This window comes from Gorilla gorilla, chromosome 1, assembly GCF_029281585.2.
Source record: "Gorilla gorilla gorilla isolate KB3781 chromosome 1, NHGRI_mGorGor1-v2.1_pri, whole genome shotgun sequence".
NCBI classification, from domain to species: Eukaryota; Metazoa; Chordata; class Mammalia; order Primates; family Hominidae; genus Gorilla; species Gorilla gorilla.
Genome location: NC_073224.2, coordinates 103769591 through 103795518, shown reverse-complemented (window position 1 = coordinate 103795518; position 25928 = coordinate 103769591). Strand labels below are relative to the sequence as shown.

General features: G+C 39.8%; 1 protein-coding gene and 1 non-coding gene across 2 annotated transcripts; one reads left to right on the top strand and one right to left on the bottom strand.

The window, feature by feature from the left end:
• Positions 1-442: 442 nt before the first annotated feature.
• Positions 443-575, bottom strand: LOC115932344 (small nucleolar RNA SNORA31). The gene has a single exon (XR_004068633.1). It is a non-coding gene; the product is annotated as a small nucleolar RNA SNORA31 (small nucleolar RNA).
• Positions 576-18920: 18345 nt separating this feature from the next.
• SPRR1B (small proline rich protein 1B) lies at positions 18921-20691 on the top strand. Its single transcript, XM_019036644.4, has 2 exons — positions 18921-19041; positions 20118-20691. Exon 2 carries the CDS (start codon positions 20137-20139, stop codon positions 20404-20406), a length of 270 nt encoding a protein of 89 aa, XP_018892189.1. The 5' UTR covers positions 18921-19041; positions 20118-20136; the 3' UTR covers positions 20407-20691.
• Positions 20692-25928: the final 5237 nt, after the last annotated feature.

Sequence of the window (25928 nt, the reverse complement as noted above, 5' to 3'; positions counted from 1 at the left end):
CTTTTTACAAGGTGAAAGAAAAAAATCTTTCATGATTTTCCAGGGGCCCTCTGGGAAATATTAAGGTCAATTTGAGATCAAGATTTCATTTCAGGTTTTATTTTGGGAAGGCAAAACTGCCAAAAATGTTAAAAGGTTTGAACACTTGACTAAATAAGATTATTGATCACTATGAAACCATACTTGCCTACCTAGTTAACCAAAGTGACTATAAAAAACTACAAAAGTAACTATAGGAAGGATACTTATTGTAAAATACCTTAGTTTTTTTTTCAAAGAGAGAAGACTTGGTTGTTTTAAATAGCCAGGACACGGCAAAGGTCAACATAAAGCATAGGACATCATTCTGATAAGACACAGAACCTTTGTTTCCCTGGCAGTTACATACAAGGTAAACTAAACAAAACCTTTTATAGTCTCTTATTTTTTTTTCTTTTTTTCCATCTGCATTCCTCTAGTCAATCTTGGCTGCCACAATCACAGACAAAAAGCATGAGGACACTTTTTTTCTTGCATCTGTGGTGGAAACTTTAGCAGCAGACAGTACCTGCTCCAGGCATGTCAGATAGATGCATTTCAATCTTGTAAGGAGCAGGACATCCAACCATGGGGTTACAACTCCTGGCTGACTGACCACTGTGTGACTATAAACATTGATGATCAAATGAAGGAAGGTCCTTGGTTATAATAGACACAGTATGGCAGCAGGGTGTTCAAGATGCCACCGTGTGCTGTGGACAAATGTATATCACCCTTTTTGTTGTAGATGGAAAGTTATTAAACAGAATCTAAAATTACAACCAGTTTCTGTTGGGGTTAAAGAAGTAGGCATTCCATGGTGGATCCAAATTATCCTGGAGAATGCCCCACCCAAAAACAAGGGAGACTCTGAGAGGCCTTATGGAATACTTAGACTAAATCACATCTGGATGTGACCACCACTCCTTTAACCCCAATGTAGGCGTCCAACATTTTGGGCACAAAACGTGGCTAACGGCTCTCAGGCCATTAGTACACAATGGCAACAATAAGCATGGTGGATTAAACAATATTGGCCCACCTGACAGAAAAGGGCTTTAGGGAACATAGGTGCTGATATAAGCATTGTGGGACAATCTAAATTCCTCACCCTTTCTTAAACAGTTTTATGAAGCTATAATTCACATACCGTACAATTCACCAATTTGAAGTATACAATTAAATTAACTTTAGTATATTCACAAATATGTGTAACCATTACAACAGTGAATTTCAGCACAATTTCATCACTGAAAAAAGAAAATGCCACCTTCAGCTATCATCCTCCTTTTTTTTTACCCTCTCCCCCAACCCTAAGCAACCACTAATCTACTTTCTGTCTCTGTAGATTTTCCTACCCTGGACATTTCAAATGAATGACATTATATAATACATGGTCTTTTGTGACTGCTTTCTTTCACTTAGAATAAAGTTTTCAAGGCTCATTTATGTTCTGGTATTAATCAGTTCTTCATGTCTTTTTAAAAATTTTTTGTTGTAATAAAATATACATAACATTTATCATTTTAACCATTTTAAATATATAGTTCAGTGATATTAATTACACTCGTATTGCTATGTAATCATCACCACCATCCATCTCCATGACTCTTTTCATCTTGTAAAACTGAAATGCTATACCCATAAAAATAACAACCCATTTTCTCCTTTCCCCAGGCCCTGGCAACCACTACTCTATTTTATGTCTCCAGGATTTTGACTATTCTATGTACCTCATGTAAGTGGAATAATATAGTATTTATCTTTTAATGACAAGCTTATTTCACTTAGAATAATATCCTCAAGACTCATCTATGTCGTAGCATATGTAAGAATTTCCTTCCTTTTTAAGGCCAAATGATATTCCACCATAGGTATATGCCACATTTGTCTTATTCATACCTCCATTAATGAACACCTGCGTTGCTTCCACATTTAAGCTATTATGAATAATACTGCTATGAACATGGGTATATAAATATCTCTTCATGTCCCTGCTTTCAATTCATTGAAGTATATACCCAGATATGGAATTTATAGTTCATATTGTAACTCTAGTTTTAATTTTTTAAAAAAGGTCATACTGTTTTCCAGAGCAGGTGTGCCATTTTAAACTACTACCAACAGTGCACAAAGGTTCCAAATTCTCCACGTCCTCACCAACATTTCTTATTTTCTGGCATTTTGATGGTAGCCATCCTAATGGGCATGAGATGGTATCTCATTGTAGTTTTGATTTACATTTCTCTAATGGTTAGTGATGTTCAGTATCTTTTCATGTTCTTATTGGCCATGGTATACCTTGGCCAATGTTTTCTGAACTTATTTAAATAAATGCTTAGGCAAGTTGTTTACCTAGTTTTCCTATTTTTTTAATTGGGACATTTGGTTTTTTTGGTTGTTGAGTTTCAGGACTTCTCTATGCCTTTTGGATATTAATCCCATACGATATATATGACTTGCAAATACATTTTCCCATTCAGTGAGTTCCCTTTTTCACTGATGAAGACATTCTTTTAGTATACATTACTTTTTAATTTACTAAGTCCAATTTATCTATTATTTGTTGTTGTCTCTACCTTTGGTGTCATATCAAAAAAAAATCATTGCTAAATTCAGTGTTGTAAAGTTTTTACCCTATGTTTTCTTTGAAGAGCTTTATAGTTTCAGGTCTTACATTTAGGTCATGAATCCACCTTGAGTTTAATTTTTATATGCGGTCTTAGGCAAGAGTCCAACCTTATTCTTTTGCATGTAGATATCCAGTTTTCCCAGCACCATTTGTTGAAAAGGCTGTCCTTTCAAAAATTACTGTGTCATGTATTTGATAGTTTATTTCTGGGCTCTCAGTTGTATTCTACTGGTTTAAATGTCTGTATTCATGCCAATACCACACTTTTGATTATTAGAGATTCATAGTAAGTTTTGAAATTAACAGGTGTGGCTCTTTCTGCTTTGCTCTTCTTTTTCAAGATTCTTTTGGCTATTCAGGATCCCTTGAGATTCCAGATGGATTTTAGGATGGGTTTTCATATTTCTACAATAAACATCATTGGGATTTTGATAGAGATTACACTGAATCTGTAGATCGCTTTGGGTGGCATTGACATCTTAACAATGTTAAGTCTTCCAGGTCATGAACACAGATGTCTTTCCATTTATGTCTTCTTTAATTTCTTTCAACAATGTTTTATAGTTTATTGTAAAGTCTATAACTACCTCTGTTAATTCCTAAGTATGTTATTCTTTTTCATTCCATTATAAATAAAATTTTTTCTTAATTTCCTTTCAGATTGTTTATTATTAGTACATAGAGACGTAATTGATTTCTGTGCATTGACCTTGTATCCTGCTATAATGTGTTATTAGTCCTAACAACTTTTTATAGAATCTTCCGGTCATATCATCTATTAATAGAGATAATTTTACTTCTTTTCCAATTTGGATACCTTTTATTTTTTCTCCTCTAATTACTCTGGTTAAAATGTCCAGGACTACATTGAGTAGAAGTGGCAAAAGAAGACATCCTTGTCTTTTCTTCATCTTAAGGAAAAAGCTTTCAGTCTTTCACCATTGAGTGTGATGTTGGCTGTGGTTTTTTCACATGACTTTTGGAATGTTGAAAGTTTTCTTCTATTCTTAGTTTGTTGGGTGTTTTTATAATAAAAGAATGTCAAATTTTGTCCAATGCTTTCTTTGCATCAGTTGAGATGATTATGTGATGTTTTTCTTTGTTATTTTAATGTGATATATTATAATGGTCAATTTTCATATGTTGAACCATTCTTGCATTCAGGAATAAATCCCACTTGGTCATGGCATATAGTCCTTTTAATATACTGCTGAATTCAACTTGTTAATGTTTGTTAAAGATATTTGCATCAATGCTCTTAAGAGATATTGGTCCGTAGTTTTCTTTTCTGTCAGTGTCTATATCTGCGCTTGGCATTGAGATAATGGTGACTTCATGAAATGAGTTAGAAAGTGTTCCCTCCTCTTTAATTTTTTGAAAAGTTTGAAATAGATCGCTGTGAATTCTTCCTAAAGTTTTTGATAGAATTCCCCAGTGAAGCATCAAGTCCAGGACTTTTCTTTATGGGGATATTTTCAATTACTGATTCAATATTTTTACTAGTTATAGATCTATTTGGATTTCCTGTTTCTTTGTGATTTGGTCTCAGTAGGTTTTGTATTTCTAGGAATTTATCTATTTCATCTAGGTTACCCAATTTGTGGGTGTACAATTGTTCATAACACTCCCTTATAATCCTTTCATTTATGGAGAATAACTATAATGTCCCCATTTTCATTTCTCATTTTAGTGGTTTGAGTCTCTTATCTTTTTTCCTATTCCATTTCACTAAAACTTTGTCAATGGTGTTAATCTTTTCAAATAACTATTGTTTTTATTGATTTTCTTTATTGTTTATCTCTGTTTTGCTTATCTCTGCTCTAATCGTTATTATTTCTCTCCTTCTGCTAGCTCTGTGTTTAGTTTGTTCCTTTTCTAGTATCTTAAGTTGTGAAGTTAGGCTGTTGATTTGAGATCTTACTTGTTTTTATAAGGTAAGCATTTATAGCTATAAATTTCCCCCATGGCACTGCTTTCATGCTTTAGGTTTTGGTATGTTGTGTTTTTGTTCTCATTCATCTCTAAATATTTTCTAATTTACATTATTATTTCTTCTTTGATCCACTGTTTGTTTAAAATTGTGTTACTTTCCATAAATTGGTAAATTTTCCAGTTTTTCTTGTTATTGACATCTAACTTCATTCTGCTCATTGAAAAAGATACCTTGTGTGATATATATTTTTTAAATCTACTGAGACTTAATTTTTGCCCTAACATATATTTTATCCTAGGAAATGTCCCACATACACCTGAGAAGAATGTGCATTCTGTTGTTGGATAGAGTGTTCTGTGTATATCTGTTAGATCTAGTTGGTTTACTGTGTTGTTCAAGTCCTCTATTTCCTTACTTATCTTCTGTCTGCTAGCTCTATTCATATTGAGAGTGATATGCTGAAGTCTCTGGCTATTGTTGTAGAATTGTCTATTTCTCCCATCAATTCTGTCAAGTTTTGCTTTGTATATTTCATGGTGTGATATTAGGTGCATAAAGGTTTGTAATTGTTGTATCTTCTAGCTGTATTAAACCTTTGTGTATATATATATATGTATATATATATGTAACCTCTTTTTCTCTTATAAGTTTTTTAATTTAAAGTCTGTTTTATCTGATAGTAATATAACTGCCTCTGTTCTCTTTTAGTTACTATTTACATAAAATATCTATTTTCATCCTTTCACTTTCAACCAATTTGTATAATTGAATCTAAAGAGAATTTTTTATAGACAGCATATAATTGGATCATGTTTTTTAAGTCATTTTGCCCATCTCTGTCTTTTGATTGGAGAATTTAATGCACAGACATTTATTTTATTTATTTATTATTTTATTTTATTATTATTATACTTTAAGTTTTAGGGTACATGTGCACAACGTGCAGGTTTGTTACATATGTATACATGTGCCATGTTGGTGTGCTGCACCCATTAACTCGTCATTTAGCATTAGGCATATCTCCTAAAGCTATCCCTCCCCCCTCCCCCCACCCCACAACAGTCCCCGGTATGTGATGTTCCCCTTCCTGTGTCCAGGTGTTCTCATTGTTCAATTCCCACCTATGAGTGAGAACATGCGGTGTTTGGTTTTTTGTCCTTGTGATAGTTTGCTGAGAATGATGGTTTCCAGTTTCATCCATGTCCCTACAAAGGACATGAACTCATCATTTTTTATGGCTGCATACTATTCCATGGTGTATATGATGCACAGACATTTAAAGCAATTACTGGAGGGGAGGGGCCAAAATGGCCAAATAGGAATAGCTCCGGTCTGTAACTCCCAGCAAGACAAACACAAAAAGTGAGTGATTTCTGCATTTCCAATTGAGGTACCCAGTGCATCTCATTGGGACTGACTAGGTGTCTGGCATGATCTGCAGAGAGCAAGGAAAAGCAGGCTGGGGTGATGGTTCACCTGGGAGGTACATGGGACAAAGGGACCACCCTCCCCCAGTCAAGGGAAGTGGTGAGGGACTGTTACCCACCCGGGGTACCATGCTTTTCCCACAGATTTCTGTAGTCCAAGAATCAGGAGATCCCCTCATGAGCCTACACCATCAGGGCCTTGGGTCTCAAGCACAAAACTGGGCAGACCCACAGCAGCTACTCCCATTGGTGGCTGTTTGGGCAGGCACTGAGCTGCAGGAGTTTTTACCTACACTGGCAGCACCTGGAACTCCAGTGAGGCAGGAGAACCATCCACTCCCATGGAAAGGGGGCTGAAACCAGGGAACCAAATAGCCTCACTCAGCAGGTCCCACTCCCAAGGAACCCTGCAAGCTAAGACCCACTGGCTTGAAATCCCCGCCGGCCAGCACAGCATCCTAGAGTCTGCCTAAGACGACTGAGTTCCTGGAAGGAGGGGTGGCTGCCATTACTGTAGCTCCAGTTGGCAGTTTTTCCCTTCACTACTAGGGAAACTGGGAGGTTTGGACTGGGCAATACTCCCCACAGCACAGCACAGCAGCAATGGCAGATCATGGCCAGACTGCTTCTTTAGGTGGAACCTGGATCCATCCCCCTTCACCAGGCAGGGCCTCCCTGCAGGAATTCCAGCAACTCCAGCCAGGGGCTTATAGACAGAATTCTCATCTCCCTGGAACAGAGCACCTGGGGGAAATGGCAGCCATGGCCTCAGGTTCAGCAGACTTAATCTTTCCTACCTGCTAGCTCTGAAGAGTCCGACTGATCTGGACAAGAGGGATTCTCCCAGCACAGCGCACCAGCTCTCCTAAGGGACAGTTAGTCTGCTTCCTTAAGCAGGTCCCTGATCCCATGCCTCATGACTGGGTGAGACTTCACAAGAGGGGTTGCCAGACATCTCATACAAGAGAGTTGCAGCTGGCATCAGGTCAGTGCCCCTCTGGGACGAAGCTTCCAGAGGAAGAAGTAGGCTGCCATCTTTGCTGTTCTGCAGCCTCCACTGGTGATACTCAGGCAAACAGGGTCTGGAGTGGACTCCCAGCAAACTGTAGCAGACCTGCAGAATAGGAACCTGACTGTTAGATGAAAAACAAAAAAACAGAAAGCAACAACAACATCAACAAAAAAGAGCCCACAAAAACCCCATCCAATGGTCAACAGCCTCAAACATCAAAGGCAGATAAATCCACAAAGATGAGGGAAAAGCAATGCAAAAAGCCTGAAAATTCCAAAAGCCAGAATGTCTCTTCTCTTCCAAATGATCGCAACACCTCTCCATCAAGGGCACAGAATGGGGCTGAAGCTGAGATGGATGAACAGACAGAAGTAGGATTCAGAAAGTGTGTACTAACAAGCTTCACTGAGCTAAAGGATTATGTTCTAAACCAATGCAAAGAAGCTAAGAACCATGATAAAAGATTACAGGAGCTGTTAACTAGAATAACCAGTTTCGAGTGCAAAATAAATTGCCTGATGGAACTTAAAAACACAGCACCAGAATTTCATGATGCAAACACAAGTATCAATAGCCAAATTGACCAAGCAGAAGAGAGAGTATCAGAGCTTGAAGACTACCTTGCTGAAATAAGGCAGGCAGACAAGATTAGAGAAAAAAGAATGAAAAGGAATGAATAAAACCTCCGAGAACTATGGGACATGTAAAAGACAGAACCTATGATTGATTGGAGTACCTGAAAGAGACTGGGAGAATGGAACCAAGTTGGAAAATGCACTTTAGGATATCATCCAGGAGAACCTCCCCAACCTAGCAAGACAGGTCAACATTCAAATTCAGGAAATCCAGAGAACCCCAGTAAGATACTCCACAAGAAGATCTGCCCCAAGACAGATAATCTTCAGATTCTCCAAGGTCAAAATGAAGGAAAAAATGTTAAGGGCAGTCAGAGAGAAAGGCCAGGTCTCCTACAAAGGGAAGCCCATCAGACTAACAGCAGACATCTCAGGAGAAACCCTACAAGCCAGAAGAGATTGGGGGCCAATATTCAATAGTATTAAAGAAAATAATTTTCAGCCCAGAATTTCATATCCAGCCAAACTAAGCTTTATAAGCAAAAGAGAAATAAAATCCTTTTCAAACAAGCAGATGCTGAGGGATTTCATCACTACCAGAACTGCCTTGCAAGAGCTCCTGAAGGAAGTACTAAACACGGAAAGGAAAAACCATTACCAGCCACTACAAAAACACTGAAGTACATAGACCAATGACACTATGAAGCAACTACATTAACAAGTCCACAAAATTAACCAGCCAGCATCATGATGACAGGATCAAATTCGCACATAACAATATTAACCTTAAATGTAAATGGGCTAAATACCCCAATTAAAAGACACAGAATGGAAAGCTGGATAAAAAGGAAAAGGCATTAACTGACTCCTTAATAAATGTTGTTAAGGTTATAAAAGGCTTCTGGAAGTCATATCTTATGGTCAAGATTAAAATTTTATAGATTGTTTGTAGAATTTTGAAAAACAAATTTAATTGACTTCTTGCTGTTTTTATTAGGGCTTATTGTTTGGAAAATTAAGTATCCTTATTATGCTTCAAAAACTACAGTACACCTGTTGTTAGATTCCAGTCTTGCCTAATGTTTTTCAACTGTTATTATTTTCTACAGTTTGGACCAAATTCTAATTTTCTTGGCTACAAGTCTTCAAAATAATGTTTTCAATTCTTTTCCTCCTTTTTCCCCCCATTTTTCCTAATTGAGAGTCACTGAAAACTAAGCTGTGCTTCCTTAAAGCCCTACTAACTGAAGCTGGACAACTTAAACTTCGGAAGATAATAATAGCAACCTATTTACATACATAAGCCACTTTCATACCTGCCTACTAATATATGGACTTCAGAGTAATGTGTCCTACATCAATTTTCCAGGGTTTTCCTTTTGTTTGTTTTTCTCCCTTCCTCCCCCTATTTTCTCTTCATACGACATGAGACTTCACAACCTGCTAAAATGAGCTTTCCTAATAACTCAGGACCTACCCATCTAGGAATAAACCATCCTAGCCATGAGAGATCAGATGAAACCTGGGAAAAGAGACTCAATTTCTTCTAAAATGCTTTCTCCAAAAGATTTTTTAAAAGAAAAAGGGGGAAGAATGGTAGGAAAATAAATCACTAAGCTAAAGGGAAAAGTCAAGCTGGGAACTGCTCAGGGCAAACCTGCCTCCCATTCTACTCAAAGTCACCCCTCTGCTCACTGAGATAAATGCATATCTGATTGCCCCCTTTGGAGAGGCTAATCAGAAACTCAAAAGAATGCAACTATTTGTCTCTTATCTACCTATGATCTGGAAAGCCCCCTCTCTGCTTCCTGTTGTCCCACCTTTCCTGACCGAACCAATATTCATCATACATGTGTTGATTGATGTCTTACGTATAAAACCAAGCTGTGCTCTGACCACCTTGGGCACATGTCGTCAGGACTTCCTGAGGCTGTGTCACGGGCATGCGTCCTCAACCTTGGCAAAACAAACTTTCTAAATTAACTGAGACCTGTCTGGTTTCACAGCTGGAATGAAAGTAAAACAGCCCTCCCCAAATCCACTTCCTTATAGCAGGGCTCATTTTGCATATAAAAGCCCAGTTGGCCAGAGACTCCTAACCAGACCTGAGAGGCCAGGGAGCTCAATCTTCTGAAGTAAGAGTTCCAACCTGAAACTGTTTAATATTCACCTAATTGTATCTTATTTTGATTGGGGTCTCCTTGCAATGCTAAGGCTATGGTTATTTGAAATGGATTTGCAGTTTGTACTTAAGGGTACTGTAATGCCCAACCTTGTTTTTCCTTTTTCACCTAGCCTTGTTTCCACCTGAATAGACTCTCCCTTAGCTAAGAGAACCAGACAAACTCCATCTTGGCTCTTTCACTTGTAGCCCCTTCCTCAAGGACTTAACTTGTGCAAGCTGACTCCCAGCACATCCAAGAATGCAATTAACTGATAAGATACTGTGGCAAGCTATATCCACAGTCCCCAAGAATTCATCTGATTGATAATGCCCAAAGCCCCGCGTCTACCACCTTGTAATAGTCTTAAAGCCCCTGCACCTGGAACTGTTTACTTTCCTGTAACCATTTATCCTTTTAACTTTTTGACTACTTAAATTCTGTAAAATTGTTTTAACTAGACACCCCCTCCCCTTTCTAAACCAAGATATAAAAGTTAATCAAGCCCCTTCCTCGGGGCCGAGAGAATTTTGAGCATTAGCCGTCTCTCGGTCGCCGGCTAATAAAGGACTCTTAATTCGTCTCAAAGTGTGGCGTTTTTCTAACTCGCTCGGGTACAACAGTACTAAAGCAGTTCTTTTTGACTCCCCACTCAGATTACAGCTGTGGGACTGAGACTCAGAAAAGGGAAGTGACTTATTTCAGAGTGCTGTTCCTTGAGCAGGAGGAATGAACTAGACTCCATGCCCAGGGCACTTTTAGTGATATTTTAATCATCTGTATGATTTTGAGAATTGTCAGCATCAAAGGGACTGCATTAGACAATTTGGATGTTCAAAACTTAAATCTAGGTGCAGTGGCACATTCTGTAGTTCCACCAACATTGGAGGCTGAGGCTGGAGGATCACTTGAGCCCAGGAGTTTGAGGCCAGCCTAGGCGACATAGCAAGACCCCATTTCTTAAAAAGAAAAAAAAAAGTTAAATTCTTCCTTGCTACACAAACCTATGATCTATCAGAGAACATAACACATGCACAAACTTTGCAAACATACAGCATGGGGAGTATGAGATCAGTAAAGAGGACAAATCATGTACCATGCTGTGGCTAAATAAGGAAGATGAGTGTAAGGTTCTTGTATCAGTTCAAACCCTGAGAACATGCCAACAGACAACACGAGACAAAACATGCTGTTTTAATAAGCGCCTGGGTGCAGGCAAGCTGAGGCCTAAAATGGCGTCAGTCCCAAGTGAGGACGGGGCAAAGGTTTTACAGTCTCCTGTAAACAGGATGTGTCCTAGTCTGACGCAACTGCTATGTTGTACCTGGATGGCCTCTTTCAGGATCTTCAGGGGTACGTGTCTTCCAGCCGGGGTAGGTGTCCTCCAGCCAGCTCTCTTCCTGCTTCTGCTATCTTGCTGACGCATGCTGCTGATGCAAGTGGCCTTGCACCTTGGGACTGGGCCTGAGAAGGGAGGAGTTATTCATCTCCTTAAGCTTTCAGGCCCATGGGAGAATCTCACAAATGAGACCATCAGGGAGGACAACCAGGAGGGGTGGGCAGGTGTGAACAAGTAGTGTTGGCATGGAGAGCCTTCCAGAAAACATGTGCAGTGGGCAACGTGTGAAAACAGGGTCACAGCTGGATCATATGGGCCTCAGGAGGAGGTTTAGATGGAGTTTTCCTATGAGAACTATGGCACTGTATAAGGTAGGCATGAGTGAGTAGACTTTAGACTATTGACCTTTCCAAATTATTGCAAATCTGGGGCCTCCCATCAGTCCTTGGAGGCTTGTTAGGTTCCCTCACTAGTGTATGCTCTTAGATATACCAAGAAAAATGGAAGCTAAGAGGACACAACTTATATGGAGCAGGACAAATCAACTTTTACTCTCTCCCTTTGAAATGCTTGGGGATTATCAAAGTTTCCTTTGATATTACATTCAGAAAACAGGAAGAAAGAGAAGAGCCCAGGAGTTCAAAGTTCTCATTCCTCTGGGGACATGCAATAAGATGTTTGGCATTGAATTTGGCTTCATTCCTATTTAATCTAAGCACTGAATCTGTTTTTTTGTCTCTAGGTCCAGCATCCTTTGAAGCATGAGTCCCCACAAGCAGAAGCAACCCTTTACCTCACCCCCTCAGCTTCAACAGCAGCAGGTGAAACAACACAGCCAGCCTCCCCCTTAGGAACCATTTGTTCCCATAACCAAGGAGCCATGCTACCCAAAACCTGGAACCTGGAACCTGGAAACACCAAGATTCCAGAGTTAGGCTGCACCAAGCTCCCTGAGCCAGGCTGCACCAAGGTCCTTGAGCCAATCTACACCAAGGTACCAGAGCCACATCCTTCAACAGTCACTTCCAGCCCAGCTCAGCAGAAGTCCAAGTAGAAGTAATGTGGTGCACAGACAAGCCCTTGAGAAGCTTACCACCAGATGCTGGACACACTCTTCCCATCTGCTTCTGTATCTTAATTGTCTGTAGACCTTGTAACCAATACATTGTCACCGCAAGTCATAGTCTTTCTCTTATTTGTATTCTAAAAATATGCACTATGAAGCTCCTTTTGCTTGTACACACTCTGAAGAATTCTGTAAGCCCCTGAGTTAAGCAGAAAGTCTTCATGGTTTTTCTGGTCTTCAGCTGCTCAGGGTTCATCTGAACATTCGAATGAAAAAAAATGCATATTTCCTGCTCTGCCCTCATTAAATCACTTTTAACTCCAGTCTTGGCTGTGTGTGTCATTGGCTGAATCTTCCTCCTTCCTTGTTTCCCCATTGTGAGTCAGGACCTATAGACAAAAAGGAGTTGGTGTAGAATTCATCTATCTAAACCCAGTACTATATGTTTCTATGTGTGTGTGGGGGTACACTTGGGGGTGTTCCTGGAATGACAATGGGTATTCTGTGATGGTGCATAGAGATTGTCACTTTGGGCAGCCACAGGCTCTCCTTTTGCACTGAACTGAGTCATGCCTGAGTTCCATGTTGCCTGCTCCAGGCCACCTCTAATCCTTAGTATCCTTCCCACTAATTTCCTGTCTGTTCCTAGAAAACTTTATTCCTACATATTTGAACTTGATATTCTATTTTGATTTATTCATTTTACCTTCCAGATACCCCAACACATATAGACATGCACACACACACACACACTGACTGAAAAGCAGATTCATTTTAAATAGTCACACACTCACATAATCACTCACACAAGCTCTATCCTCATTGGCTCAGGCAATGTTACCTTTTGCTGGGTATTCGCCATGTACAGAGAGGCCTGAAGTTGGAGGAGCAAGAGGGAGTGTAGGATACACAATGCCTCCCTTGCATAATTTCACAGTTTTGTCTAGAAGTTAGGACATTCATATCTTTTTCACACAAATACTCACTATACAGTCTCTCTCTCTCCCCCATCCCTTTTTCTTTCTCTCCCTCAGAAACAGATTTATCCCACAGAAACAGATTTATCCAGTAATTCCAAACAAGATGTGGGTTTTAAACAGGGATTAGGATTACACAATTTAGGTGAGGTGAATAACTGGCCACCAAGTTAGGAAAGAGTAGGTAATTAAGGTATAAAACCTCAGGAGTTATAGGAGACTTAAAGAGCACCTAGTAGAGTTGCTCCATTTCTTAAATAAAGAAATTGATACCCAAAAAGTTAATTAAGGTAACCCTGAAATTATGTTTCTGCATCACCCTGGAGCATAATTCCTCAGACTCCCATCTCCCAACTCTCTCCTGCAGCCTTGTCTTTTTTATTTCAGGGGTGACCAACAGGTTTGCAGGTCTGTGTTGAGTGGCTCTGGGATATTGTAGAATGGTCTCTAACAGTAGAAAGGATGACAAAACTTCTGAAGGGCTACAGTAACCACCGGGGAACAAACTCTATTTCTTGATAGGTTGCATGGTTCATAATATCAAAGAAGTGTGAAGCCAGTGACAGGTTACACCTGCATGATACACAGGTACTCCAAATAGGTTTTACAAGACCTCAGAGATATTTGGAAATGATAAGACAAAAACTGTCCAAAGAATCATTACAAGATGATGAGTAGTTGTCAAACTGGCAAGAGAGAATGATGTCACTTGGGCCTGTTAGGTATGCACATGATGAGGTGGCTTCAAATTACTGCTGATTCTATGATAGAAAGTCTAGAGATAATTTCAGGACCAATCACAATTAAGTAGGCTGATTCTGGGTGGGGAAGTGGACTCTATGATACAGAGCTATTAAGAATGTAAAGTCATGCACTTACTTGTTCCCATTGTTTGGGGCTGCTTTTTAAAAATACATATTTATTGTGGAAAATATATCTGTCACATAAAAATTGTGATTTAAGGCATTTTTATGTGGGCTTTTTTGGCATTCATTCCATTTACAATGTTGTATGTCTTTGTTTATATATATGTGTGTGTGTGTGTGTGTGTGTGTATGCATGTGGGTTGATGGAAGATTAAAAAAATCCTGATACTTACTATAGTAAAATATAAACAGTGGTTATTTCTGGCTGTTTAATGTTAGTGTTCATTTAATAGCTATCTGTTTTTTACATTATTAATTATATAATAATTTTTTTCTTTTTTTTATTTTTTGAGATGGAGTCTCGCTCTATCACACAGTCTGGAGTGCAGGGGCTCAATCTTGGCTCGCTGCAACCTCTGCCTCCCTTTCTTTCAGATATTGCTAAGTAACAAGAATAACATTCTTCTAGCAGTAGCCTTGCCAGCCAGCTCCTGTAATCTTACCTGCATATCCTGTTACATATTCTTCCTGGGGTCGAGAGACATAGCCTTCAAGTGTCCAGCACTTTTCACGTTTCCACAAAGCCCGCCTCACCACTGTCCACCACCACATTGTCTCTCCTCAGTGTCTACCTCTTCAGTAACCACCTAGACAGTGTCTGCCCAAGTCTACTTTGAAGCCTTCTTCACCTGGCCAGCAGCAACACATTCCCCAAAGCAGTCTCAGAAGCTGGCAGGGGGAAAACATGACAAAGACAAATGGATCCCCCTTCTCATGACTCTCCATCAAATGTTCTTCAAAGCCTGAAATGGTGAAGAAGGCCTCTTCACCAATCTTCAGTCTCTGATCTCCCTGGGATGAGGCTAAACTAAGAGAAGGATTCTTTCCTGAATTTATTGTCATGCAGCATTCCAGGGTAAGCGAGGAAAGGACAAGCCCCAGCCACATCAACTTTTCTGGAGTCTCCAAAGAAAGAACTTAAATCAAGTTCAACTTTCTTACAGTGATCTGTCCAACTTTCTGTGCTCTGGGCATTGATTTCAATCCTTATAATGATTGTGTTTATATATCCACTTCCTGAATTATGTGCCTCTTTCATGATTGTCTTAACGTGATTCCTACAGTAAGTTGTGCTTGACACTAATGCCTCATAGGCAGGAAGTTTATTTGGGAATGCAATCCCAAGGAAGAGGAATAATGGACAAAGGGAAATACAAGAGGGAAGGAATGTCCATTCAAGAAGGCATTACCATTTTGCACATCACCCAGAACAGCTGACAGTCAAGTCCATGGGACTTTTTTTAATAGCAACTCAGTAAATTTATTGACTTATTTTAAGACTGTAACAATAGAATTGTTTTCATTTTAGCACTTAGTCATTTATAATTGCAAAGACATTGCCTTATAGGTCCTTGGATAATGGGAAAAGGGAGAGAAAGTGACTATGTAACTTAATTAGCATATATGATGTCAGTTAATGATTATTGAACAATCCCTGTACCAGTTACTGTTGTAAACACTCTACTGTTATTAACCTATTTATTCCTCCCAGCAACACTGTGAGATACCTACTACTATCTTCATTTTATGTACAAAGAAACTGAAACACAGGTTAGGGTAATAACTTGCCCAGAGTCACCAATAGTTCAGCTGGGACCAGAACTCAGTAAGTCTGGCTGCAGAGTTCACACTTGTAACCATTATTTTACACTCACTTCTCAAACATAAAGTACCTAATATGGGTGCTGTACTGATAGCTCAACAATGGTTAGTTCCTCCCAACCATGTACTTTCTTCCTGAAATATTTTATTATAATTACTACAAAGCCATTCAAAATTGAATGCTGAAACTTGTGTCTTACCTCTTTTTTTATTGGGTCATATAGTAGTCCCCTTCCCCCCTCCCCCCACCTCTCCCTCTCCTTCTCCTTCTCCTTCCTCATCTTGTTTGTTCCAGAAGCACACATGCAGGCTTGTACATGAGTAAATAACGTCCTGCTCAGGGTTGGTGTACAAATGATTCCATCACCCAAGTTGTGAGCACAGTACCTGACAGGTAGCCTTCCAACCGATTCCCATCTTCCACTTTCCCCCCAAGCACTCCTGAGTGTCTATTGTTCCCACCTTTGTGTCCACGTGCATTCAATGCTTCACTCCCACTTATAAGTAAGAACATGCAGTAGTTGGTTTATTCTTGCATTAGTTCACTTAGGATAATGGCCTTCAGCTTCATCTATGTTGTACAAAGAACATATTTTAGCAAAGACATAAAATCAATGAAGATGCCCAGCAACAGTGAACTAAATAAAGAAAATGTGGTACATATACATACATCATAGAATACTATGCAACCATAAAAAAGGTCTATGGATGGGACTTTCTGATGATCTTTAAGAAGTAGTCTCAGAACTCTCTGTCCTGGAGATGAAGGCAGGAGGTATTTATCCATTGTCTTATTTCACTTCCCCTCACTATCTTCATTTGTCAAATCTGGGCCCATATGTATTGACTCCCCCACACTTCCCAGTTGTACACACAAAAGCATTCCATGAGTGCCCTGCACTGCAGTATCATAGGAGCCCCAGATCAAGAAGAAAGAGGTATGTAGTACGGTCTGCAGAGCAACTTTATCAGGTATCTCCCGCACAAAGCCCATCCAAGCCTATGTGAAAAGAGCCACATGACTGTGTATGGATAAAAGGCAGGGCAGAGAGAATTTGTAGGGATATCCACGAGATGTCAAGTACAGTTAATCAGAAAGGTCAGGCTTTGATGTTAATAAAAACAATCAGCAGCATTCTTTCATCCTAAGAAGGACAGACATAAAAGTCAGAGGCATATGGGGAGATGTTAGTTGCAATCAGCAGCCATATGGCTTCCCAGTAAATCCGTGGCTGATCCAGCACTACAGATGAGGAAATTGAGCTTTCTTGTACAGTGAAAAAAAAAAGCAGCAGGGAGATCTTTACACCTAGCTATTCAATGTAATTTAGAAAAAACAGCAGAAAAGTAAAATGAGAAAGTCTAGAAGCTAGAATGAGAACAGTGCTGACTGAGGGAGAGGAGATATGTCAAGTGAGTGCATCAGGTCAACACCTAAACAGCATATTGAATGAAAGTTCCCCCAAGACATGTGGGTCTAGGAAAGACATGGGAGGCAGGGGCCCAGCCTCAGAGCTGAGGTTCAGGTCAGCCAGGTCCTGGGCCTGGCGTCATGGAGGACCGAGAAGCAGGAAGCAGGTTGCCTTGGACCTGATAATCCCACCATATTGCAAACAAAGTGTGCTTATAATTTCCTTCGTAGGGTCTACAGGGAGCAGGTTTGAGGAAAGGCTTGTGTCCAAGTCTAGAAAAGAGCTCAACTGATGCAAGAGGCATGGTGATGACAGTGGCCACAGACCAAAGTGAGGTGACTACTTAAACAAGGAGAGAGAGAAATAGATAAGTGGATGTATTCATCCATTTTCATGCTGCTGACAAAGACATAACAGGGACTGGGCAATTTACAACAGAAGAGGTTTAATGGACTTACAGTTCCACATAGCTGGAGAGGCCTCACAATCATGGCAGAAGGCAAGGAGAAGCACATCACATCTTATGTGGATGGCAGTAGGCAAAGAGAGAGCTTGTACAGGAGAACTCCTCCTTTTCCAAAACCATCAGATATCTTGAGACGTACTCACTATCATGAGAACAGCACTGGAAAGACCTTCCCCCATGATTCAATTACTTCCCACCAGGTCCCTCCCACAACATGTGGGAATTCAAAATGAGAGTTGGGTGGGGAAACAGCCAAATCATAATGCATAAAATGACAGAAATATCTGTCTCTTGCTAAGCTCTTACAGCTTTTCTCAGCTTATACCATGAGGCCTGCCGCAAGGAAGGATTTCCCCTATAAAAAAATTTCCTTATAGTTCTCAAAACAGCCTCTGGCATCTCTTCACAAATAACATCATCCATCCATCTCTCCATCCTTCCATTCATTCATTTATTCTATAATTGTCAATTCTCTGAGCAGCTACTACACACCAGGCATCATGTGAAGACGGAAGGTAGAACAGTGGCTAAGCAGAGGAACCTCTGGTGGTAGCTGGCTGGTCCTGGGCTCAAGTTCATGAGAGGTGACACGGCTGTGCAGGTAGACCTGGATTAGTGACCTAAGTTTCATCTTATCTTGAGGAGAGTGAACTTTGATATAAGGGCTCAGGGAATCCCAGCTCCTTTGTTCCTTCCCATGTTGGCTGCAGAGAAGGGATTCCCCATGATAGCCAGGGTCTTCAGGGCCTACTGTCACAATGTACAGAATAAACGGATGGACTAAAAGGGCCAGGTTGCTCCAGAGCTTCCGAACGTGACCATTCTTCCCAGAGTTTCACTGCTCAGAACTCTCCTTCACAGACTGAGGTCAGCCTGCCCCTATGCTGTTTACCCTGAGTTCCTCCTTGGAGAAAAGGCTTTTTAGAACCAAAATCATCATTTTAGTTTTTCCTTTCCCCTGCCAGGCACGAGTATACTGAGTGATGGATTAACAGAATATTACTATTTTTCACCTAGCCACCATGCCCTTGGCCTCCCAGAATAACCAGAAATACCTATTGTTTATCTCTACATCCTCTTCATATATTAAACAGCCCTACAAGTGTCACCTGTGCTGAGGATTAGACTCTTCCAGAAGATAGGACTGTTTCTGGTTCCAGCAGCCCCAGAATGTCTTCCTTCTCTCTCTTTCAGCCCACACCACCCTTCCTGTAAACACTACACCTGGGAGCAAAGGGTGTTCAGGGGGATAAAGCCCAGGTGACATCCTTGTCAGACAGCAAGTGCCACAAGTTTCATCACAAAAGTTGAGTCAACAGGTGGGTGAGGGAAGAGGGGTGAATCACATCTGACAGGTAAGGAATGTAGGCACAGCAGCCCAGATGGATCCTGTTTCCTTGAGGCAGGGCTTGTTCCATGCATAAAAGGCCAGTTGGCTGGGAACACTACACCAGTTCTAAGGGACCATACAGAGTATTCCTCTCTTCACACCAGGTGAGTCTCTTTACTTGGAACTCTTTAGCATCCATCCTAGGTATTTAATTTTTATTAGAGTCTCCTTGGCATTCTTGGTATTTTTTTCCCTCATTATTGAATTTGATCATAGCCATGCAGACTGTTCAATTGAATTATAATCTCTAGGAATATCTTCATTTTAAAAGTAATCATACTGTGGGCTGGAAGAGACTTTAGACATTATCAGTTCTTCATTCACTCTTTCTGTGTCAGCAAGAAGGGGGTTGGTTTATTCAAGGATCCATAGTAAGTTTGTAATATGATAATGACTAGAACCCAGGTCCACAGCACTTACCCTAACATTATAATTCCTTCTTATTTATAATTTTAATACAGATAATTTTATTCTTTCAACAGATACTTTTGTGAGAGCTTACTATATTTGGCAATTTGTTTGCAAATAAATAATTTAAGCATCTATGATACTACGATTTAATCAGGAAATAAGAGCTAAAATGCATTGTATAATAGTAACTTATCAGTGCCAGGTGATTAGGGCAAGTTCTGTGACAGTTTGGGAATAGAGAGATTTCTGGAAGGTTTTTTCTAGAGAAGCCACTAAAAGTCCCATATGAAGCAATCTGTGGTGTTTGGTTAGTGCTTGAATGAGTAGGAACAAGGAAAACATTTAAGACAGAGGAGAACTTGAGCCAGGCCACAGGTGGGATTGTTTGGGGTTCTAGAGAGGTCAGAGTTATACAATAGATGATAAGCCATGCTATTTATCAGAAATGAGTGAGTAGATTTAATTTATAAGGGTTTTTTTCCAAATAACCTCACATTTCCAATGGTCCAGTATTATGAGTCTCATATTGCTGCTAGAAGCCTGTTATTGTGCTGTGTAGGAAGAAAGAGAGCACCAGGAGAGGCCCTGCTCCAGTGGAACAAGAGCAAATCATCTTTAAGTTCCTCTTCTTCAAAGGCTCAGAAATTAATCAAGTATTCTTTGTGGTCAAGAAGGGGAAAGAACATTTGCTTTTTAAGAGACCAGAAGTGGTATTCACCATGGCTTCTTCCCTATTATTCTCTGTTTAAATCATCTGTTCTGTGTCCAGAACCAGCCACTGTTGCAGCATGAGTTCCCAGCAGCAGAAGCAGCCCTGCATCCCACCCCCTCAGCTTCAGCAGCAGCAGGTGAAACAGCCTTGCCAGCCTCCACCTCAGGAACCATGCATCCCCAAAACCAAGGAGCCCTGCCACCCCAAGGTGCCTGAGCCCTGCCACCCCAAAGTGCCTGAGCCCTGCCAGCCCAAGGTTCCAGAGCCCTGCCAGCCCAAGGTGCCTGAGCCCTGCCCTTCAATAGTCACTCCAGCACCAGCCCAGCAGAAGACCAAGCAGAAGTAATGTGGTCCACAGCCATGCCCTTGAGGAGCTGGCCACCAGATGCTGAATCCCCTATCCCATTCTGCGTATGAGTCCCATTTGCCTTGCAATTAGCATTCTGTCTCCCCCAAAAAAGAATGTGCTATGAAGCTTTCTTTCCTACACACTCTGAGTCTCTGAATGAAGCTGAAGGTCTTAGTACCAGAGCTAGTTTTCAGCTGCTCAGAATTCATCTGAAGAGAGACTTAAGATGAAAGCACATGATTCAGCTCCCTTATACCCCCATTAAATTCACTTTCAATTCCACTCTTGACTGTGTGTCATTGACTCTACAACTTCATTCCTTTCCCTCATGAAGCGGGAGCTGTACACAGAGATGAGTTGGTGAAGAAGGGCTTTGTCCAGAAGGCATCTGATACTCGCATTAGGAGGGTGAAGGGCTGCCCCCACAGGCATTCCTGGGCTGCCTATGGGAGGTTGTGTAATGCCACCTAGAGGCTGTTGCTCTGGGCATCCAGGGCTGGAGCAGGGCTCTCCTCTTGCAAGTCAGTGAGTCATGCCAGAGTTTAGTTAGCACTTGTCTAAGCTGACTCTGACTCACTAATCCTGATTGCCTTCTCTCCAAATCTGGCTTTTAGACTGCTAACTTACCAGCCAATTCCTGTTTATTTCAAGTAATGTTGTTCCTACATATGCTAACCTGCTCCTTCTCACTCATTTCTCTCTGATATCTACAACCTAGATTTCCAAACACCTCCAAAGATGCACAGACTCCGTTCTTTATCTCAGTTAGTCATTTCTAGTTTCTGAGTGCCAACTCTGGACCTGAAACAGAATAAAGGGGATTTAAGGTGCTTGCCAGGGGCACTTACAGTGCCCTGGAGGGATGTACTTCACTCCCTACCCCACCCCTCATTCAAACACACATACACACATATACAACCACACACACAAGATCTGGAGTCCTCACAGAGTAATGCACAAAAGCTGATCCAGTTTGGAGACTGTTTCTTTCACATAGGTGGGAACCACGGAAGTGAGAACTGTAAAACCCACCCTCACCCCTCTCCCTGTAGTATCAACATGTCTCAAGTCAAATTAAACAAGATAGAATTATCAACAGTGTATTCATATATATGTGCATGTATTTTTATATTGATGGAAAAATAGGTTACTTTTGTATGTAACTGGGAGACAAAGCAAGTTGTTCTGCAGTAGCATAAAAGAGATTCTTTTTCTTAGGATGCAAAATGAAATAACAAAAAAATTACATGCCATTGGTATAACTCAAGAAATTGTGATATTTTTGATCATGGCATTTTTACTTGATTGCATTATTTAAAATTACAAAGCCTATATGAAAAATATTTACCCTAAAAGTTGTATTGCCCTAAGGGTTTTCTTGTTTAATTAGTAGGTAAAATCTACCATCATATCCAAATATAAGTGCCTCTAGCACCAAACCAATTAACCAAGCAGAAAAAAAGTGTTGTAATCATGCGATTATTAGTCAGCGTAGGTCAGCTGCTATAACAACACCCCCTATATTGTTGGGGCTCCATCAAGTAAAAGTTACTTTCCACTCATATAAAAGTCCAATATGGGTTTGTAAAGTCTTTGTTCCACATAGTCATGAAGAGACACAGTTCTTCCTTCATATGGTCTCACCATCTCTGAGTGCTGTGCCTTATAAATCCAAGTGCAAGAACAGGGAAATAGACTGAATATAGAGAAGGTGTCCCTGCACTTATCCACTTGGAACAAGAAATGGCATGCATCCCCTCAGTTCTTATTGACTTGGCTAGAACTTGGTCACATAGCCCTGTCAACCTCACAAAGTTAAGAAATGTAGTTTACTGGTGTGCTTAGAAATAAGAGGAAGACAGATTTGGGTGAGCTCCTCAAGCTTCAGCCACAGAATAGCCTTCTTGTTCTCAAATATCCATCTGCTCCTTTTGTCTCATAAGCAGAACACAATCCAGTAAGGAAAAAAAGCCTTATGGTCCCCACCAGCTCAAAATCTAGGATCTCTAGATGACATGAAATTCTCTCCATTACATTTTCCTGTGGCTTCTTTTGTTCAGCAAATTATGAAACAAACAAATAGGCCATTTCTTCCTGTTGCCCAGCATCCAATGGCAATGCAGGTACAGGGAGCTAAATCAAAACTACCATGTTCAAAGGAAGATAATGGTGACACATGGCAGCCACTAGGCCTTAGTACTCTGAAATCCAACTGGGCAGGCATTGTGAAGCCACACTCTTCCCACTCCAATATACCAGAAGTGGTAGAAGTTCCTTTTAAGGTGTTGATTCTGTTCTCTGAAAGGAACTCCTTTTAACTTTCCTATTCATTGTTCTGCCATCCATAGAATTGTCCTTTTCTTAGTACTATTCTCTATAATCAAACCTGAAGTGTGCATTGTGGATTGTGCCCTTCTTGGTTAGGTAAGCTTTGCAGCTCACTTTTCTTTTTGAAATTTTTTGTTATTTTTTTCTTTTCTATAATTTCAACTTTTATTTTAGATTCAGGAGTTGATATGGTTTGGTTCCGTGTCCCCATCCAAATCTCCTGTGGAATGATAATCCTCAATGTTGGAGGAGGGGCCTGGTGGGAGGAGATTGAATTATGGTAGCAGACTTTGCCCTTGCTGTTCTCATGATAGTGAGTGAGTTCTCACAAGATCTGGTTGTTTAAAAGTGTGTGGCACTTCCACCTTTGCTCTCTCTCCTGTTCTGCCATGTGAAGATGTGCCTGCTTCCTTTTTTGCCTTCTGCCATAATCGTAAGTTTCCAGAGGCCTTCCCAGACATGTTTCCTGTACAGCCTATGGAACTGTAAGTCATTGAAACCTGTTTTCTTTATAAATTACCCAGTCTCAGGTAGTTCTTTATAGCAATGCAAGAACGGACTAATACAGGGGTATACAATTGTAGGTTTGTTAGATGGGTGTATTGTGTGATGCTGAGGCTTGGAATACAAATGAGTCCATTACCCAGATAGTGACCATAGTAACCAACAGGCAGTTTTTCAAACCTTAACCCCCTCTGTCTCTTCTCCCTCTGTTACTCACCTGTGTCTATTGTTGCCATCTTTATGTCCATGAGTACCCAATGTTCAGCTCCCATTTGTAAGTGGGAATATGTGGTATGTAGTTTTCTGTTCTCACATTAATTTGCTTAGGATAGCAGCCTCCAGCTCCATCCATGTTACTGCAAAGAACATGATTTCATTCTTTTTTATGGCTATGTAGCATTCCATGGTGTATATGTACCACATTTTCTTTATCCAGTCCACTGTTGATGGGCACCTAGTTTGATTCCATGACTTTGCTATTGTGAATAGCACAGCAATGAACATACAAACGGATGTGTCTTTTTGGTAGAATAATCTATTTTCTTTTGTATATATACTCAGTAATGGGATTGCTGGGTGAAATGGTAGCTCCATTTTAAGTTCTTTGAGAAATCTCCAAATTGCTTTCCACAATGGCTGAACTAATTTACATTCCCATCAACTGTGTATAAATGTTCTGTTTTCTCCACAGCCTTGCCAGCAACTGTTGTTTTTTGACTTTTTAAATAATAGCCATTCTAACTGGTGAGAGAGGGTATCTCATCGTGGTTTTGATTTACATTTCTGTGGTGATTAGTGATGTTGAACATTTTTTCATGTTTTTTGGCCACTCCTATGTCTTCTTTTGGGAAGTGTCTGTTCATATCTTTTGCCCACTTTTCAATGTGATTATTTGGTTTTTGCTTGTTATGTTGTTTAAGTTCCTTTTAGATTCAGGATATTAGACCTTAGTCAGATGATTTACAGATATCTTCTCCCATTGAGTAAGTTGTCTGTTTGCTCTGTTGATAGCTCCTTTTGATATGAAGAGGCTCTTTAGTTTAACTAAGTCCCACTTGTCAATTTTTAGTTTTATTGCTATTCTTGTTAAGAACTTGCTCATAAACTCTTTCCCAAGACCAATGTCCAGAATGGTGTTTCCTATGTTTTTTTCTAGGATTCTTATATTTGAGGCCTTACATTTAAATCTTTAATCCATCTTGAGTTAATTTTTGCAGATGGTGAAAGATAGAGGTCCAGTTTCATTCTTCTGCACACAGCTAGCCAGCTATCCCAGCAGCATTTATTTAATAGAAAGCTCCTTACACGTTCCTCATTTTTGATGACATTGTCAACAATTAGATGGTTGTAGGTGTACAGCTGTATTTCTGCATTCTCTATACTGTTCCATTGGTCTATGTGTCTGTTTTTGTATCAGTATCATGCTGTTTTGGTTACTGTAGCATTATAATATAGCTTAAAGGCAGGTAATGTGATGCCTCCAGCTTTGTTCTTTTTGTTTAGGATTGCTTTATCTGTTTGAGCTCTCTTTTGGTTTTATATGAATTTTAGAATAGATTTTTCTAATTCCGTGAGAAACAGCATTCATAGTTTGAAAGGAATAGTGTTGAATCTGTAGATTGTTTTGGGCAGTATGGCCATTTAACAATGTACAAAATCAGTAGCATTTGTATACATCAGTAAGGTTCAAGCTGAGAGTCAAATCAAAAATGGAATCCCATTTACAACAGCCACCGAAAAAAAAAAATAACTAGGAATACATATAATCAAGGAGGCAAAAGGGAGAATATACAACATCTCTACAGGGAGAACTATAAAGCACTTCTGAAAGAAATCATAGATAACACAAACAAATGAAAAATTCCATGTCTGTGGACTGGAAGAATCAGCTCACTTTCTAACCAAGTGTGGTTTAAGGCTCTTGGAAAGCTGTTTTGCTTCATTTCTTTTTGTTTTGTTTTAAGATCTAGCTTGTGATTACTTTGGGAATATGATTCCTCAAAAATTTAGTAGATTTCTAATCTATTTTCTTCTAGCCAGTTCTATATGCTAGTAACTATACCCACATTTCTTCATTTCTTTCACAGATGAAATTCTTGTGCTTATTTATTCCTTCTTTTTTCCATGTCTGTCTTCCTTAACTGTGGCTTCTTTGACACTATTTGGAAAAATAAACTTAGGTGGGATGACATTAAAACTTAATTTAATCTTAAGTGCAAACCTGAGTTTTAATGAACTTTTGTCTCTCAAAATTATTCTCGATTTTATCTCTTTCTATTTAAAAGTAATTGAGTTTCCCAACTCCGCAGATTTTTGGTTTCCCTCTATTCTCTTGCATTTACGTTTACAAAAGAGCCCATTTTCTTTGTTTTTAAAATACCTTTATTGACACAGAATTTACATACCATAAAATTCACCCTTTTGAAGTGTACATTCAATAGTCCTTAGTAGGTTCACAGTTATACAATTATCACCATTAATTTCAGAATCTTTTAATCACTCCTCCAAATAACTCCATACTGACAAGTTGTTAATCCTCATTCCCCTGCCCCTAGACCCCTAGAAATCACTAGTCTACTTTCTGGTTCTATAAATTTGCCTATTCTGGCCATTTCATATAAATAATATTATACAATATGTGGTCCTTTGTGTCTGGCTTCTTTAACTTAGCATAATATTTTAAATAC